This window comes from Artemia sp. Qi Xiang Cuo, chromosome 1, assembly GCF_049724085.1.
Source record: "Artemia sp. Qi Xiang Cuo chromosome 1, ASM4972408v1, whole genome shotgun sequence".
Classification (NCBI taxonomy): Eukaryota; Metazoa; Arthropoda; class Branchiopoda; order Anostraca; family Artemiidae; genus Artemia; species Artemia sp. Qi Xiang Cuo.
Genome location: NC_142794.1, coordinates 68,946,800 through 68,967,068, shown reverse-complemented (window position 1 = coordinate 68,967,068; position 20,269 = coordinate 68,946,800). Strand labels below are relative to the sequence as shown.

At 35.2% G+C, this 20,269-nt stretch overlaps 1 protein-coding gene across 11 annotated transcripts in view; it reads left to right on the top strand.

Annotated features, from left to right (window-relative positions):
• Window positions 1-20,269, top strand: part of LOC148956652 (uncharacterized) — a 105,740-nt gene that overhangs the window by 42,180 nt on the left and 43,291 nt on the right. For 6 of the 11 annotated variants that reach the window (XR_016141513.1, XR_016141514.1, XR_016141515.1 and 3 more), the window contains 4 exons: window positions 1,387-1,582; window positions 5,152-5,478; window positions 9,771-10,391; window positions 19,342-19,477. Coding sequence is in view for 3 of the 11 variants with exons in the window: in XM_089086482.1 (XP_088942608.1) it covers window positions 1,387-1,582; window positions 19,342-19,586 (441 nt within the window). In the remaining 8 variants the exon portion in view is untranslated. Of the gene's footprint in view, window positions 1-1,386; window positions 1,583-5,151; window positions 5,479-9,770; window positions 10,392-19,341; window positions 20,171-20,269 lie in introns of those variants that run through there. The other 5 variants (XM_089086477.1, XM_089086487.1, XR_016141526.1 and 2 more) reach the window with 4 other exon arrangements.

The window sequence follows — 20,269 nt, the reverse complement described above, 5'->3', positions numbered from 1 at the left end:
CATAGTGTATAAAGTCAGTCAAAGCTTGAAAAGCAATATAAATATTTTCATTCAAGGCTGAGACTCACCTGACTTATTTTGTTGATGCCATGATGACAGGAGTTTCAGGATCCTATCCCAATTACCCCTCTGAAGCCTGATTGGGTTGGGGCATAAAAAAGATGTAGTCTAGGACAATTAGGCTACTCTAAATTTTCCCCAACTTCGCCTGAGATCAGGGAACTGCTTGTTGTAGATGCTCTGGTACTCTAATTTCGGAGCCGTCTTCCCTGCTAAGGTTGGATTTTATTTGGGCACTCAAAAAGTATAGCTAGAATTTTCACTCATACTTCTCACCAAGTTCTATTTAGCCCCCCTCCCACACTTTCTCCAATGACATGAATTAGCTCTCCATCCTTTACAAAAGTTGCATTGGGTTTTATTCTCCAATATTCATTATTTATGCTTTCTCTTAATTGGCACCTGGTCATTCGCCTTGGACCGAAGTGGATGGATGAGGTAGAGGTCACCCTATGTCGAGTAGCATTTGGTAGGGGGCCAAAGGTTTGAGTCAAGTAAGCGATGTTTACTGAGATCCCATGGCTCCTTCCAGTAGATGTTCTGATGACAACAGTTTAGGGAACTCATCCCTACAAACCCAGGACTTTATCTAGCCAACCAGAAACCTCATGTAATACTATAGGTTGTTACATCTTCTTAAGTTGATTGGAGGTCTGACAAACTCTTCTTATAGATACCCTGATAAGAAGATCTGAAAAAGTTACTCCCCCACCTCAAGATTTGGATCGCAGATGAAATTGTATCGGTGAAATTGTACCCAAGTTTTACATATTTGTAAAAAAAATTTAAAATTTTTTCAAAAATTTCATCGAAATCGAAAATCCCACTGAAAAAGCAAAAGTTCAGAATTTCCGATTGTAGGATCGATTTTTCCAAAATTATTTTCAGTGAATATAGAAGAGACACTGATTTTTCGTCCAGTTTTGATTTGTTTCTTTTTCATGCTGTTTACTAGGCTAGCTGTAAAGTCAAAACAGTAAGTTTAAGGATTGGGGTAGTGCTTCAGAAAATAGCAAGTTCTCGTGATTTACGTCTTTGCTGTTTCACTTTAGAATATCTAGATAACAGCAAATAAAGCATCAAGCTGATCTAGAAAATCCCAGGATACTAAATGTTCCATCTCAAACTCTCACCGTTTTTAGATTACAATGTATTTCCGTTTTACGATGAGAAATAGGGTAGGAATCACGCCCCTCTCTTTCACAACTTTTAATTTCCTCTTTGTGCTCTTCAAAAGTTTGACCAAATGTGGTTGTGTTGCAGAGGTTACTACCGCTTTTTCTTTTATTGTATTTTTTTTTTATTTCAGTGACTAATGTTTTTCAGAGTACTCTTGACGACCCGGCAGCAGTTAAAGAAGAAACACATTTAGTAGAGGAGGAATCTTTGGTACAAGAATCAGAAACCGACCTTAGTGTAGTTGAAAATCCTGATGCTTCTAGCAGTGTATATAGCCAAGATATAACATTTTCCACTCCAGTTTATGCGCAAGAGCTACAAAGTAACGACCCTCCCGGAGAACGTAAGCCCTAGTTGTTTAATTTTTCGCTACCCACTATTTCATGTCAGGTCTTTAAATTTTACTACTTTAAATGCCTAATTAACCTATAACCCAGTCTACAACCTAAAACTCCACGCTTGATTTTCATAAAAGACCTCATGACGCTCCTTTTCCATATACATGATGGAACAGTGCCAAAAATTTTCCTGATCCTGATTGTATTTATGATTCCCCCTCGATTTCGATACAAGCAATACTTATCTTATTTTCTCTTTTTTACGGTATTGGTAGCAATTTTGTATAAGACTTTAGATAGCCATATTACCTAATCATGCTGATATGAGAAGAATTTCTCCTGCACCTGGTGACTGCCAATTATTTGCTATTTCCAAATTTTTACTGAAAAATTACTAACACATAACCTTCTCTAAAGACAATGTTGTGATGTGGAATGCTAATTTTTCTTTCCATCCCTGGCATATCTAGGAAGATAACAAGCGAAGGACTGGACTCCTCTAAAGGGCTGTATTTTTGGCTTTTTTTTTAGTAAATCTGCTTGCTCTTTGTTCTTTTAATGGACTTTTCCTTCTAGCTATGTTAATGATTTACATTTGTTTTTCTTTACTCAACAACTATAATTTGGTTTAAAGTATAAGTTAATTGAATTCCTAGCTTTAGTTAAATTGTCAGGAGGGTAGGCCAACTCCCTCCTCAAAGATGAACAACTTGTAGAATAGTTTATACATTTGTATTTTCTAATCTCAGGGCTAGAAATTTGGAGCCATTTTTTTACTAGGTACGGCCAACCCTCAGTTACCTCCTATTAGGTAGATGCGACGAAGTTGCAATTTTAAGTTTTTGTTTATCCGAATCCTTGTTGCTCGTATTGACCAGTCTTAGAGAGATTTCACTGCACCCGCAATACATCAGAGACATCTGCTCATATCTTGTCAATTCGGAATGTCGGACCTAGACCCAGACGTCAATTTACGGCACATGACCAGTAGGAATGGTAGCTTTGACCAGGTAGAGGAACTGTATTTGGTTTGCCGTAAAACTCGTAAATGTTGGTGCTTATCAGATATAACGTGGACCCTACTTGAAGTAGAGATGCTTACTGCCTGTTTTAGTTTCATTTTGCAACGAATATGATTAAGGCATATTTCATTCCCATTGCCTGATATGCGAAATGTAGGGAGGATCCCTACATTTGGTACCTGTGATAAAGATAGTCCACACTAATGCACATTCCCTCAATAAGTTATCTCCTCTGTTCTGTTGGCCGGCCTAGAGAACAATAAAGACAACCTATGATGACCAATGAAAACTCATTCAGGGGCAACACTTCATCGCGAAAAAAACAAACGGATACTTTTCTTGTTTACAAAACAGCCCAACAAAACGGTTCTAACACCCATTTATCTGTTACTGAGCGTCCACCAATACAACAATCAATAGGGTGATGCAACCGTTATTTTCAGTTGGGATATTGAATAAATGTTGGCTTGTCAGAATATGTAAGAATTAACTGATAATGATGAAGTTGTCAGAATCACAAGACAACGTGGATATTGAGGATATGTCAATTGTGGACTAAAAGGATAAATATAACAGAATAGGATAGCTTAATTGGTCTTTCGAAAAGATGTTTTGTAGGTAAGTCAATTAATAATAATTTGAAGTGTCTAATCTTGAATTATTTTAATAATCTTGATGTTAATGCATAGCCAAGATTTATTGCAGTGTTTTTCTTTGCCAAGCAATCAGGAAAGTCACAGTTTTTAGAGTTCCATTTTGTTCATTTCCTGACCGACTTTGGGACATTTTGACATTTCTTAGACGACTTTGGGACAATTTCCTTAGATTATTTGGTGACAGTTCTGCCTGAGAATTTTCCTTGGGGTAGATTTGTAAACTGGAAGTAGTTAATTGTTAGATCCTACTGTTCCAGATTCTCCACAGGCATCCTTCAGATTAATCTCAATTATAATCTTTTACTTAACCCTCCTGCGCGTAGGTATGCTACTAACATAAGTACTTTACGTATATTAGGGTCTCTCGGGATAACAAGTTGAATTAAAAAAACAAACAGCATAAATTTTGGCAATAATCATTTTAATGAAGTCCTCTTTAGCGTGCATATAGGATAAGTTTAATTTCTTTTTTTAGAACTTAGATGATTTTTGAATAAGACTTAGCCATCTTATTAGTAATAAGCCTGGTTGTCTTTTATATATATATATATATATATATATATATATATATATATATATGATCATATATATATATATATATATATATATATATATATATATATATATATATATATATATATATATATATATATATATATATATATATATATATATATATATATATATATATATATATATATATATATATATATATATATATATATATATATATATATATATATATATATATATATATATATATATATATATATATATATATATATATATATATATATATATATATATATATATATATATATATATATATATATATATATATATATATATATATATATATATATATATATATATATATATATATATATATATATATATATATATATATATATATATATATATATATATATATATATATATATATGAACAATGGAAATCTGTTAGGGCTTGATGAAAAAATTGCATAGTCACGGTTCTAAGGTTTCAAGTTTTGTGGCAGTTACGACTGCCACGTCGTTACTGATATAATATGGGATTCAAGCCTATTTGCATGCATATACTGGCAAATTGCTCGATACTATCGACAATCAAGTTAAATTTTAGTGTACTGTGTAAAATATTTAGCACAGACACTCATATGTATATAATATTTACATATAGTAGAAAAGTATAGCAGTGAGCTTTGCTCGGTCCATTGTACTTGTAAGCTGCATCTTTGTATATATGGGATTCTCGCTGTCGCTTGTCACGTAACTGCAGATACCGTTGTCATTTGGATTTATTTGTGATCATTTCCATTTGTGATTCTTTGTGATGCTCGTTGTCGCATGTTTTCTAACCTTACATTTCGTTATGCTTGATTTTCAATTCCGATTCAATAAGTATTCTCGTTATCTCTGACATTTTCCCCATCATGGTGTTAAATGGCCCATGTTGCTGGACATCAGTTTCTTCAATTGGATTTTGTATATTGACATTGAATTCAAAATTAATTTTCCTGGAATTCTTTCCCGTTGAATTTGATATTGACTTTCTTTTAATTCTTTCCCATTGAATTTTAGACATTTGATTGTCCAGGTTGTTGTTCTTTTAACGAAACAATTTTGAAACAATTGTGATTTTTCGTTTTTTGGAAGGTATATATATATATATATATATATATATATATATATATATATATATATATATATATATATATATATATATATATATATATATATATATATATATATATATATATATATATATATATATTAGATATTATATGTAAATTTACATTCAATATATACACAGTTATTACTCATAAGAAATTTGAAGATATATACGTAGCGCTTGTAATTTTAAAACCATTAAAAGCGAAAGCCAAGTTCATTTTAGCGAGTGAAGCTGCACAGACTATAATCCAGGAAAGACGGTTAACACGAATTCCTACCAGCCGAGGCGGAAATTTCATCTTTGCTGATGGTTACTCATATAGAGTGAAGAGTGAAACTTCAACCGCAACTTACCTTATTTGCCGTGAATTTGGATGCACTGCCAGAGCTGTTATTAAAAAAAGTAATAACTCTTTCCAAGTCTCGAAAGGACATCAAGGGAGTCATGGTGATTGGTTTAAAGCAGGGCCACGGAAACGAATAAGAAGGGCTAAAAAAACTTTAATTAGGAAGAACTTTCAAGATGAAAAAGGAGAGCTACACAATCCAAGTAAGACTTTTTTTTATTGATGTTTTATGTAGTGGTTTTATTGACAGATTTCTGTCAATAAAACCTGTCGATAAATGTTTCTGTCGATAAATGTACGTTTGTAACTACGAGGTTTAACTCTGGGAATTCTATTATGTGTTAATAAGCTGAAAATATTAAATAACTTTCAGAGTATGTTTCTTCTTTTTTTTGTGTATGTGTGATACACACATACACACATACACACATTCACACATACACACATACACACATACACACATACACACACACACACATACACATACACACATACACACATGCACACATACATACATACATACATACTTACATACATACATACACACACACATACACACAGACAGGCACACAGACAGGCACACAGACAGGCACACAGACAGGCACACAGACAGGCACACAGACAGTCACACAGACAGGCTCACAGACAGTCACACAGACAGGCACACAGACAGGCACACAGACAGACACACAGACAGACACACACAGAGACACACAGATAGACACACAGACAGACACACAGACAGGCACACTGACAGGCACACAGACAGACACACAGACAGACACACACACAGGCACACAGACAGGCACACTGACAGGCACACAGACAGGCACACAGACAGGCATACACACAGACAGGCACACACACATACACACAGACAGGCACACAGACAGGCACACACACAGGCATACAGACATGCACACAGACATTCACACAGACAGGCACACAGACAGGCACACTGACACGCACACAGACATACATACATACATACATACAGACATACATACACACATACACACATACACACACACACAGACAGGCACACAGACAGGCACACAGACAGGCACACAGACAGGCACACAAACAGGCACACAGACAGTGACACAGACAGTCATACACACATACACACAGACAGGCACACAGACAGGCAGACACACATACACACAGACAGGCACACAGACAGGCACACACACATACACACAGACAGGCACACAGACAGGCACACAGACAGGCACACAGACATGCACACAGACATGCACACAGACAGGCACACAGACAGGCACACAGACAGGCACACTGACAGGCACACAGACATACATACATACATACACACACACATACACACACACATACACACAGACAGGCACACAGACAGGCATACACACATACAGGCACACAGACAGGCACACAGACAGGCACACAGACAGGCACACAGACAGGCGCACAGACAGGCACACAGACAGGCACACACGGGCACACACAGGCACACACACATGCACGCACATGCACATTCGCAAGCGTTTCATTGCTTAGTTAAAGCAGGAGTTAATTCTTCCGTCGTAAAAGTTCTTCAATATTGGTATTCCAATTCGTTGGTTTGGTTTAAATCGATGTCTGATATATTTGAGCCTATCTCAGTAAAGAAGAGAGTCAGGCAAGGTGGTGTGCTGTCTCCATATATTTTTAAAACTGTGCTTGCGGGCTGTTTGCGAATGCTGTCTCTTACTGTGTTGCAGCCGCCGAGGCTTATTTAAACTTTACCATAGTTTTGTTCTCCTACAATTCTTCTTCTTTCCGGTTTTCAGCCTGTAATAAGGAAAAAACACCGGCTTCAACTAAGGAGAGGCTATTTTAAATATTGTAAATTCCTGCTATATTTACCAAGGTGGTACAGAAATCACAAGATTATTTCTCATTTTTGACTAATCGACCCTCTAGTGCTACTTGACAACATCACTAAGGACCAGAGAACCAACACTCCAAGGAAGATATGTGCCAATAAACCCCTCGCTTATTTTTTTCCAGGTTACTGTTTCTATGGATACTGTTACGTTATTTATGTTGTGTTTTCCTTATTATTTCCTTGTAGATTATATTATTTTTTTTTTCCTTTTTTTACTCCGCATATATTTTATATTGCGGTTTACAAATAAACTTACTTAATTATTTTATATTAGTACCTATTATCTTTTATGTTTGCTATGGTTGTTTATTTAACTTCAGTTCGTTTTGGATAATATTTATTCTTTAATAGTAATTTCTGGTCATTTTGAATTTGAATTATTTATAGGAATTTATTTCTCCTTTTCTTTAATTTAATATGGCTTTGTACGTTTCTTTGAAAAACTTCCTTTTCGGATTTTTTTTTCTTTAATTAATTCAATAAAACACTAAAAGGAAAAAGAAAGGATTTGTGGTTTAGTTCCTTTTTAGTCAAATTGTTAGATGCTCATTTTCCCTTTATTTTATATTTATTGTGTATAAATAAGAATATTTTTTTCTGGCAGTTTAAGCAAAAGCCCCCTTCCCTGACATACTACTCCGCCGGTCATAATATTTGAAGTTTTGAACATTTGTACTTGCAATTAGAACACGAATTCCGCAGGATGGTAGGGAGGATTACTTGTGGCGATTTCCCCCTGTTCTCCCTGTACAGGTGTAAAAGATATCATTGTCAAACAGTTTTTGGTAACAAATCGTAAGTAAGGAGTGAGTCGGCCCAGTAGTAACCAAAACCCTAAAAAATCGAAATTTTGATAATAAATGATACGTTAAAAGGATTGAATTTTTATACTGAATCCAATTATATAAAATTCATAAAGTCTAATGCTACCCATCAAAAGCTACAAGTCTGAGGTTTTTTTTTTTTATTTCAAAAAAGGAGAAAAACGCCCCCAAATAGTCAAGTGAACTTAATGAAAGTCAGACCAGATTCAGCATATCATAGAACCTATTGTAGAGTTTTCAAGCTCGTATTTACATAAATGTGGAATTTTGAATTTTTTGTCTGAAGAAAGATCACGGATGCGTGTTTATTTATTTCTTTTTCTCCTGGGTTGATCCTATCAAATCAATGGTCGTATGAAATCGGGAAAGGGATCATTTAAATAGAAACAAAAAGTTCTAGTGCCTTTTTTAAGTGACCAAAAAGATTGGAGGGCAATTAACCCCCGTCCCACGTCCCTTTTTTTCCTCAAAGACATAAGACAATTTTGTTTAGCCATTTGATTCAGCATATTTGAAAGGTCCAAAAACTATGCTTTTGGGATTAACAAGACTCCCCCCCCCATAGCCCTTGGAAAAAGGGCTGTAAGTTCCACAATTTGTCCTTTGGTCACGTATAATATTTGTTATAGGAAAATAAAGGATTTTGGAGCGGGGAGGATTTTCTGCAGGGAAAAATTTTCACTTGGGAGAAAAGTTTTGGGAAGAATTTCCTAGGAGAAGAGGAGAAGGAGATTGCGTGGATCGGTTTGAAAAATTGCCTTTCCTTAGCCCTCGCTCATTACGCCAAAAGTTTGACTTTTTTGTCCCAATTTTTTTAAGAAAGACTGCACAAACACAAGTGCCATTGATTTTCATTGAGAAGTATATTCAAAGAACTTTTAGACTTTAATGTAAAGAGCGGGAGTTAAAGAAGGGGTAGCCCCCCTCCTAGACGGAATAATTACTCTTCGCTTTAAGTTTTAATGTAGGTCTTTACTTTCAGTTGAAAAAACTAGTTCTTTTGTCTTTAATATTATTTAAATGACCAGATTATCGTTACTAAGATATATACGTTTCCTAGGAATGTTTTGACAGTATGATGCTGCGCTATTAGCCGAAAAGCATGAAACCATTTTTTAACCTGAAAGCAAATATAAATTCAATTAAATCAAAGCTCTAATAAGAATGAAGTAAACATTGTTTGGAGTAAATTTGAAATTTTTTCCATTACTTTGCGGGGTAGAATATAAACATACTACTCAATGCACTTTATTATAATCTTTCAATATATACCATTCAGTTCCATGAAACTGCACAATATTAATGTGTATTTTCTAGCATTTATCAAAAAAGGAAATGACGAATAACAACTGTTTTAGTGTCTTTGTTGTAAGGGCCTCTTGAACGGTGGGTACCGCACCCTGTGTTCTTCTTGACATGCAACAGGTATGGGCTGGTATGCTTCATAACATACAAAATATGTAACTTTCATGCGCGCTGTTCTCTTTTTGGGGTTTTCGTGCTAGGAATACAAAACATTTGAAACATGTGCCTGCAAACAATAGGTAAACTTAAAACTTAAACGTTCTGATATGAATTAGTGTCTCGCACAATACTTGTGATGAACCGAGGCTGTTCTTTTGATTGCCTTCGGAAAGAAGAGCTAAGAGAAAAACAACAATGAAAAACAAATGCTTTATATTCAATATAAGTAAGGCAAAAGAATAGCTTCATCGTATGAAAGAAATAAAATAATCTACGAATATTGTATTGTTGTCTTTTATTTCAGATAAAATGTTGGCCGACACGGGTATACCCAGAATTGCCCTGGACAACTGGTTTTACTCAGGGAGTACGCAAGCCCCTAGTCTCCCCAGTTTTGTCCCACTTTCACATTAAAACCAACTTGGCGAGAAATTGCGTCTCTTCAACCAGAACCCGACTGAAATTATGTATGAATTTATTTTGGCTTTTGAAATCACTACTTTCTTGTTGGAGGATGAAACAATAGGAAAAGTTTGACAAAAGCTGTCAGCTATAAAACGAAATAGATGGTAAATTTCCTGGACAGTGCACGAAATTTGCCGACTTTTGTACTACCTTCATCATTATTATTGTAATGGCTTTAAAAATAACTACTTCTTTTTTTTATTATGACACAAGGAAATAAGTTGTGTCAAGAACTGTCAGCTGTAAAGGAAAGAGGTTGTAAATTTTCAGGATACCGTTCAAAAAATTTGCCATTTTTACGCAGTTTTCATCTTTTGCATTATAATGGCTTTCAAAATCAATGCCCTCCTGTTGAGATATGACACAATAGAAAAAGTTTCAAGAAAGATCAGCTAGAAAAAGAAAGAAGTTGTAAGTTTCCAAGTTTCCAAGATGTTATGCAAGGAAATCACTAAATTTTGTAAGTTTTCATCATACGTTTTGGATGTGCATTACAATTCCTAATATGAATAGTACTAATCAAGGTGGTGGATTGCTTTTGAAAAGTCAGAGTTTGTTTTTTATATTCAGAAAGTAGACCAAAGGTCTTTGGTCGGAAAAAATCTTATAGCCAAATAACCTATACCTACTTCAAAACTAAATTGTCTGAATACATGGATTACTTAGGCAAACATAAAGATATTCTGTTAATGTGGCTGATTGCTTGTTCATTTTAAAGAGGTCGCCCTGTAAACACATATTATATGCATTAAAAAAAGTTCTTTTGGCGGAATCATCTTGTTTTTGTAAATTTTTGGGTGGAGAGGACTCTAAACCGTTGGATTTTATTGTACTTGCTGTTATTTAAGGAAAGTATATTGTAAAAATTGTTTAATCTTCTGGCAGTTAATTTTATACTGAGTTTTGTATTCAGTAATTGAAACGAGCTACATGAGTGAAGATGCCGTCTAATTTAAAAATTAAACCTCTAACTTGCCAAGTTTGACTGGAATTCTACTCCAAAAAAGGAGCACCTGTGTAGCTGAGAGTTCAACTGAGAAAGACATCTGCGTTTGCCTGGGATAATCCACGCAATATTAGTGTTTTAAAGTCCGTGAATAAAGTGTGTCTCATGACCACAGAATAAGAAAAGCTCCTAGTTTTTACATTAATATATTAAGTTAAAGGTTTTCAATATTCCAGGATGGTGATTGAAATAGATTAAATGCACATTTTACATTCGAAATACTAGAATACTTGGGAAGACCAGGCCTTCTATTAAATACACCTCTCATGAACCTTCCTACTATTTTATTTTCCTCTAAATGAAGATTTGTTAATAAAGCCAATAAAGCACTTCTTGCTATATTAGTAGCAATGTATCCAATACCTGAATGAAAAAGTTAGTTAAAAAGGTTAACGTCTTCTGTATCCTTGGTAGTAACGTCCCTCCTGGAGATGATGCAAGCCATAAGATACTGTTGTTATATTGTCTGAACGAAGTCAGATATGCCTATGGCGATAGCGGTAGTCCCCCCCACGTTGCACGTTTCTTGACCTAGTAAATGATTTTTTTTTTCAAATTTGCAGCAGATTTGGCTTTAGATTTTATTTTGGTAACGTCTTTGCCAAAACGATAAACAGTGACTTTGACCTCAGACATACACAAATCCGATGCTTCTCCTGGGTCTGAACTCCCAGGTTTAAATTTTATGACATGGCGTCTTTTTAAGCCGAGGTCATAATTTGTAAGGGCAGGCAAACACACATCTATTTGGTTTTCAACCACTTTTTCTTTAATATGTTGATCTTCAAGTTCAGTTACTTTTTTTACTGCTTCTACAACACAATACGTTGATTGGGCAATAGTCCTTTGGCTTGTAGTGCCTTGTCATCTCTATGTTTTGCTGCCAATTAGAAAGTAGCCCAAATTTCACCGTTCAACTTTAAGATAATAATCTTGTCGGCATTGACCGGTCTAGGATGACATTCCAACAATTCTTTGAGCCAGATTATTTTCAACGGCTCAGAAAAAGCATAGCTTAAAACCTTGGCGAGTTTTGAGCAATATTCTGATATCTTTTTTGACAATGCATCATTTAATCTATCCTCCTTCTACTTTTTAGTTTTGTTCTTAGTTAGAGTTACCTTTCGCTTATTATTCTTCTCGATCGGTGTTGTTGAGCGGATCCGAGAGCCAAATGTCTTTAGGTTAGAACCTGTACTCCGAGAGCCAAATTTAGCATTCCTTGAATCAAAATTAGGGCTCTGAGAACTAAATCTGGAATTTTCGGAATTAGAATCAGGGCTCTAAGAGCCGAATCTAGCAATCCTTGGAGGAACTTTAGGGTTCTGAGAAGCATAATGACCAGGGGCCCGGAAATCACTATTGGTTTTACTGTCTGTATCAAGAATCCTACGACGCGAATGACAACGAATATTTCTATAATGTACTTCACTGTCACTTTCCTTTGCCAAATGACTAATAAACCAATCACTACGTCATCTTTTTTTATTAATTTTGTAATTTTTGTTATTTTGTAATTTAATTTTTGGAATTTTGTAATTTAATTAATTCATGTAATTTTGTAATTTTTGTTCTGTCAACCCAAGTGATAGCCATTATCGAAACTGATATTGGTCAACTCAGCCGAACGGAGATGACTGTCTCATTTGAACTTGAAGACAGAGCTAAGGTGCTTGTCTTTGAGCAGAAATATAATTTTATTTTAGATTTTAGATTTCACAAAAGCCTTTAACATCTGCTTGCATTGGTAGAAGTGAATTCACAAGAGGTGGTCGATCCCAGTCATGACTTAGGTGTAAAAAGTATTAACACATCTAGCTCCAAAACTACCTATCCTAATTTTATTCAAAACGTGTGAAAATTATCTGAATAAGAGCTTTAATAATGCCTTTAAATTTTTCTCGTGGGTGGCGTTAAGCAGTCAAGTATTGTCGCCGCTTTCTGTAAAACTAAAGTTCCTTAAATTCATATACTAACTTAAGCTATTCATCTAATTAATATTTTTTTTAACTGCTAATGTTTTAATCTCATTCCCTAAATGATTCTGTAGTAACCATGCGGCGAAAAAGTAGCAAACTTTGCATTTATGAATTTGCAAGATCGAGACAGGAGGTCGGACTTTGGCCTCTAATTGTACGTATTAAAATCCGTAAATGATTCTGATTTCAACAAGGTCTACACCTTGTTGCGTTGACATTTGAAATCAGCTTTTGATACTAAAAGCTTGTAATTTGTCAGAGGGGAGAAAGGAGGCAAAGAGGGAGTTGGTCCGGGATCGGCACTGGCTCTCGGTGACCTCGAGTGTATCTAAAGTTTTTTTGTTGATTTTTTTTCAGAAGACCATTTTTAATACACATGAAATTTTTTTTTTATTCTCAATACGTGGATATATAGCCTACTGATCAAATAGAGACTGACAAAGAAAAGGTTAAATAGAAAAAGAAAAGAAACAGCCATGCGGATGGTAGTTTCTTTTTTGCAGCTTTGCGAATTTTTGGTTGGCAATGGGGCATTGTTTGTAGTAGATTAGGTGACGGTTCTTGTCAGAGGATTTATTTTTTCACCTTATGGAATAGCGATGAAGGTACCAAGTTGACGGACATTTTTTTGTATCTTTGTTAAAAAAATATTATTTGTTTTGGGACACTTTCCATATTTTGGACCACAAGTTTTTTCACAGGGCTAGTTATACCTAATTCTCATTAAATGGCTTTTGAACCTTCCAAGCTTTAGGCAAGCTATGGAAATCTAGTTATGCTTTTTCTTGTTCACGTCTATATGCTAAATAGATTTCACTGACAAAGTAATCAATCGTAGTGTCTAGACAATAGAAAAAAAAAACGAATGATGAGTAGCCCTAAGTGTTATCATTCTTAATTAGCAAGAACCATGAAGAGACACTAAATACCCCATTTGCTTAAAAATATGTTGGGCAGGGTAGCTAAAGGATCTTTTAAAACGCTTCTGAACGAAGTACGAACGGCAGCTTTTCCATTCAATTCTATAGAAAAACACTGTCGATGTTCCAAAAAAAGAAAAGATTGCTACAACTAGACTCCAGCGCCGCGCTGATGAGGGAAGACCGGCGGGGGTGGGGCCAAAAACAGCTGCGGCGGCACGCCGCCGTCGTGATCAATGTTGACCGCAAACATGAATGTTTTCATCAGTCTTTCTCAAATCACAGCTTAAATTTACAAATTTACTTTTTCTACTCATTGACAGTACACTTTCATAGGATACTCCACCTACTAGCTACTGGTAGCAGCCAAACTGTCACATTCTTGTAAAAGTCTCTCACCTCCCTTCACACTCCCTTTTGTATTTTTTAAAGCGGCCATATAATGTTCTATAAGATCCGTCTCAGCTTTAAATTAAAAAAAATAATTAACTTTTTGGTATCCCTGCTTTCAATAAAAAATTCAAGATATTATCATTTAAATATAATGCTTCCCTACCCCCCCCCCCCCTGGATACCACCTTGATAAAATACGGTATCTGCTTAAAAAAAAAAAAAAAAAAAACTTTTTTGCAACCCTGCTTTCAAAAAAAAAAAAAAATCAAGGTACTATCACTTAAATATAATAACTCCATGTGTCTCCCCCCCCCCCTATGGATACCATCTTGATAGGATACCGTCTCTGCTTTAAATAAAAAAAATTAACTTATTGGCATCCCTGCTTTCAAAAAAAAATCGAGGCATTATCATTTAAATATGATAGCTCCCCCCCTCTCTGGATACCACCATGATGGATACCGTCTCTGCTTTAAGTCAAAAAAATAATTAACTTTTTGGCATACCTGATTTCAATAAAAAAAATTCGAGATATTATCATTTAAATGTAATACCTCCCTCCCCCTCCCCCTCTGGATACCACCTTGATAGGATACCGTCTTAGCTTTACATTAAAAAAATGATTTACTTAATAATTAACTAGGTCACTATATGGTTCAAACAAGCACGCGAAATGACGTTAAACAGCTTAGTGTTCCTTGAAAAAAAAAATTGAGAGTATGAGTATAGGGTTACAATGACAACAAAAAAAATGCCGAAATTATTCAGATATACCTAAAATTATTGGAAAACTGAGTCATAGATTCGCCGTGGCATTCAATAAGATCCAAAGAATCTAATTAAAAGGGAACACACACAAAAGCCAAATTAGGCCAGTAGCCTATGAGAAATTGCAAAATACCAAAGACAATGAAATAGTCCCAATAGGGGGCCCTGGGTCTATCAAAATATTTCAATGGTTTCCCAGGGAATTTGATATCATTTTCTTCCGTCTCCACTTTAAATAAAAAAAAATTATATTTTTGGCATCCCTGTTTATAATTTAAAAAATGAGGTATTATCATTTAAAAATGATAGCCCCTAACCCCCCCTATAGGCAATAATTTACAATTTTTTTATGAATCATGTTTTTGGGGTCACTTCCGTTTCAATCTTATAATTCCCCAACATTGTACATAGCTTAGTCTGTAGCTAAATTTTGTCTCAATAGAAGGTTTTTTTTTCGGGGGGGGGGGGAAGTTTTCAGAAAGAAGATTGTATTTCCTTTAATCTATGAGGCGTTAAACAGTTTTGTATTAAACATTAAGGAAATATTATATAAAAAAACCAAAAGAAAACAAAATTATGCACACTTACGATTCAGCTGTAGAAATAATCTGTGGACTATCAATTTCTAAATCCAACTGAAGCTGTATATTAGTGAATGCGTTCTATTCAATTTAAAAATAAAATTGTTGACTACAAATGATGTAAGAAATAGCAATTGGGAAACTGCGTTCGAAATGATTTAATCTCTTTTCATAAAAGACGATACTTTTTTTGTCAACATATGAAGAACTGTGTATATTGCAATTGCATCTGTCTGGTTTTTATGCAAAGTAACAAAAGAGACGAAAATTAAGGGGTGGCACCGTGATTGGATGATTTTCGGGGATTTGGGGAACCAAATTTTTTTCGGGGTGACGCATATATTTTTGGGGAAATACCCGAAAATTCGGGGATAGTGGAAGCCCTGCTTGATTTCTAATCAGGAAAATAGAAATATTAAACCACACGAGAAAGAAAAGTTACGACTTCGCGGTTGACGCAATAAAGAATTGCCGCAAAATTAATTCAAAGTCAGCCGAACACCGCCGATGGTGGCGCGCCTGAGGCGCGCCGATGGCGTAGCGACATTTCGGCGGCGGTCAACCGGGCCTCTCATTGGTGGCGTTTGGTCGATCATTTGTCAGAAGTCAAAAATACACCATTTACAAATTCACAAAAGAGGACTTAAACTCTGGAAAGTTGTTATATATATATATATATATATATATATATATATATATATATATATATATATATATATATATATATATATATATATATATATATATATATATATATATATATATATATATATATATATATATATATATATATATATATATATATTATATATACATGATAACTACGCATTTTCTCTCTGGCACGAATAAAAGAAGCTAAACTTCTTTGTATCATTGCTAAGGAAAAATAAAAAAAAACTCGCCCCCACTTCCTTGTATTTTTGTGCATTGGTTCAATTATCTTAAGGGATGGTCAGACGTAACTTGTTTCAAGCTGCAAACCATCGTACTTATTCTATACAGGGTTGTCTTACAAAGGCTATGGAACTAGGATTTCTTTTTGGGCTCATGCTCATTTTGAGCAACTTTATGCTATTCTTTAAGTTTTAAGAGATCTTAAATACATTTTAGAATATTTTCGATAAGAGATTTGTGAAGTTAGGTACTTACTCGCTTGATATGCTACTTTATGACTTGGCCAAGCAAATTGTTTAAGTTGAGTGTCCATGTTTCGAGAATTTGAAATTATTTCCTAAGTATGTGCTTGAGAAATAATTGGGAAAATTTCTATGGAAAAGCCGGCTTGTCCTTCCAAAAAAGCGGGCTCACGTCTCTCTAGCCTTTTAGGATTAAAATAGCGCTGTTGGGTTAACTTAGCGCTGTTGAGTTAACCCTGCTTTGTGCCACTTTGTGTTGTGATGAATTTTTAGTAATAGTGCACTCGAGACCTGGATCTAGGCTGTTCTCAGTGGGAGTGGGTAGGGGGGAGGGCAAACAAAGATTCGCCGTTCCCTGCCCCACCATCAATACTTTAAATACTACAATTTTTGTTTTGAGTGAAAGTGGAACGTATTGCATGGGGAAATAATGGTATTGTATGTATTTATTACATATACGCTATTTATCAAAATTGCTGGTTTTATCGACTCACAATGTATTCATTGTGAGTTTTCAACTCACAACTCACTACTTTTGAAAGATGCCGAACATTAGTGATTAAAAAAAACTTCACTCTCTCAAATATAGCCAAAAGTCTAAGCCTTATAAAGTCGTAGTGGGTTAGGTTAATTGAATGTAAAACGTAACCTTCATGAAATATGTCCAGTACAATTACCAGATACTTCGTGATAACAAACTGTAAGTGAGGAACAACTCGGTCCAATAGTAACCGTAACTCTAAAAAATGACATTTTGACAACAAAAGGTGCATCAAAATAATTGGTTTTTTATGTTGATTCGAAATATCTAAAATTGACGAAGTTTAATGCTGCCCATCAAAAGTGACAAGGTTCAGAAAATTTGCCTGATTTTTGAAAAAGGAGGAAACACCTCGAAAAAGTCAAGGGATCTTAATGAAAATCACACATTTAGCATATTAGATGGTCTTACTGTAGAGGTTTCATACCCCTATCTGCAAAAAAGTAAACTTTCGTGTTTTTTTTTTGCCAGAAGAAAGCTCAAGGATATGTGTTCGTTTTTTTTCCAGGGGTGATGGCAACAAACCAATGGTCATAGAAGATCGGAGAGGGCTCAATCAAATGAAAATTAAAGTTCTAGCCCCACTTTCAAGTGACCAAAGCATTTTTGGGTGACTAGCCCCCCTTTCACGCCCCTTTTTTCTCCAAAGACCTCTGATCAAAATTTTGAGAAAGACATATTGTTCAGCATAGTTGAACAGTCCAATAACTTTGCATCTGGGGATATTATGACCCCCCCCCCAGAGCTCCTGGAGCTTGGGAAAATGAAATTTGTGTATCCTTTATATTATAGTATTTATTTTTGGGTAAATATAAATACATTTTTCGGGGGGGGGGGGCAATTTTAAACAGGAGGGGGGGTAATGTTCCCTTGGTAGGACAATTCCTTGAGGAGTTTTCCAGGGAAAATTTTACATGTGGGGAATGTACCAGAATTTATGCTTGAAATTTGTTTTATTTGTCTTATTTTCTCTTTTGTGACTCACTATTACATATGGAGATGTTCCACATGTCCAGGGGAAATGGAATTCCTCGGATAGTTTTTTTTGGGGGGATGGGAAGATTTTACGCAGCAGGAATTTTCCATGAAGGAATTCTTAGCGTGGAGAGTTACCATGGAGGGGGAGGGGAGGGACTTCCTGTTATTATTTGAAAACAATCAGAAATTTAATGATAAAACAAATTTTTCAGCTGCTAGTAAGGAGCAACATTGAAATTCAAAACCAACAGAAAATATTCCATATTTGAGGGGGAATAGTCCCTCACTCATTGTGCTAAAGTTTGCCGCAAAATACACCACCAATTGAAATGTATTATCTACCAACTGACTATAACTATCCAGACCAAAAAGTGATGCGAGTCCATCAGGGCCGGATCAAGAGGAGGGGGCAAGCGCCCCGGGTGGCACAACCGATGGGCGGCAAAGCAATCTAAAGAGTAAATTTCAAAGAAAAATTTGCTGAAAGGAGAATTAATTCGACGTTTCAAATTATCTAAATAACAATGCCTGAGTGTTTCTTCAAGCATAGTTACACGTTTGTAGAGCTCTCTTGATTTCCTTTATATTTGCTTTTAAGGATTCATTTAAGCACTGAAATGACAGAGCGATGTAATGGGCATGGGTTTTGACAGTAAGTAGGTATACTAGGTTGGCCCTCTGTTAATAATTTTAGGAATTTCTAGGGGCACCAGTTTACGAAAATGAAGAGGGGCAACGATTTTACCATTCTTAAGGAAGACAAAGAAACGAATTTCTCAAAATCCATGGAATATGTTCCAGCATGCGTGTGTATTGGCATTCCGATAGTTTTACTTAATCAGTTACAATAAAAGTCGTATTTGCGTATTTACTCCATGCTGCAGTTTTTAAATGAAATTGGTAAGCATTAAGCTACCGAAACTAACTTTAATTGTTCCCAGGAATCGGGAACAATTGTTTCCATCTTAGCGTCTGAAATAGGTTCTTTTTTCTTTTTTTTGGTATAAGAGAACATATTCAAACAATTTAAAAATATAAATTAATTTAGTGAAGGCGAAAACAGTTGTTAGATTGTCCTTTCCTCTGGACATATTCTTTTTTTTTCTAGGCCTTGGTACGTTTTGCAAACCAAGAACGAAAGGAATGTTCCCGAGACCAAGAGCGAAAGTAAAGTTTCAGTACCACTGGAAAGAGATGTTCCCATGGGTGGAACCAGTTCAAGAAAATGAATATGCTGCTAGATGTATTCTTTGTAGTTCTGATTTTCTTGTGGATACAATGGGTCGCCGTGCGCTCAAAAGTCATGCCAGGGGGAAGAAGCACAACTCATTATTGCCACTCTTACAGTATTAACTGCAAGTCCAAAGGGACTTTTTCGAAGTATATAGATTGGCGTTTTGCCTCGTCCCAATCTCATTTAGAGGATCTGATAAAGACTAACGTGACGAATATTTCTAAAAAAAAATAAATATTGCAAGGACGAAATTCTATGATGTTTTTTTTTATCAATGAATGGTCTTGCTTCATTGTTATATGCTTGAAAGGCTACACTAGTCTACAACTTCTGTTTCCTGATGTTGAAGTCGTAAAAGAAATACAACAAAAAGTTCTTTAAATTTTTACAATGATTACGTGATGTTTCTGAGAAATTATTTCCAAAATATTACTTCTCATACTTCTTTGAATGTTATTTAGAGAACTTTCTACAACTATAAGTGTAAATACAGTATATTCTTTATCAGCTGTTGGATTTTAATTATTAAGCCATGAGAGTGATTCCGCAGGTTCTTTGATAATTTCTTCCTTGATTTTGTGCATGAACCTCAGTTGATATGGTTTATCGGGATAATAAAAAAGCCTAGTATGTAGCTAGTCTTAACTTCGAAAGAGGGGAAAAGGAAATTTCACAAAATAATAGGTCATTTGCATTGATTTCATTGTCATTTGTAATGTTATGCCAGCACTAGACATTATGTCTATTTCTTTGGGAATATTAAATTAAAAAAAACAAGCTTTTTCAACTAAAAGTAAGGAGC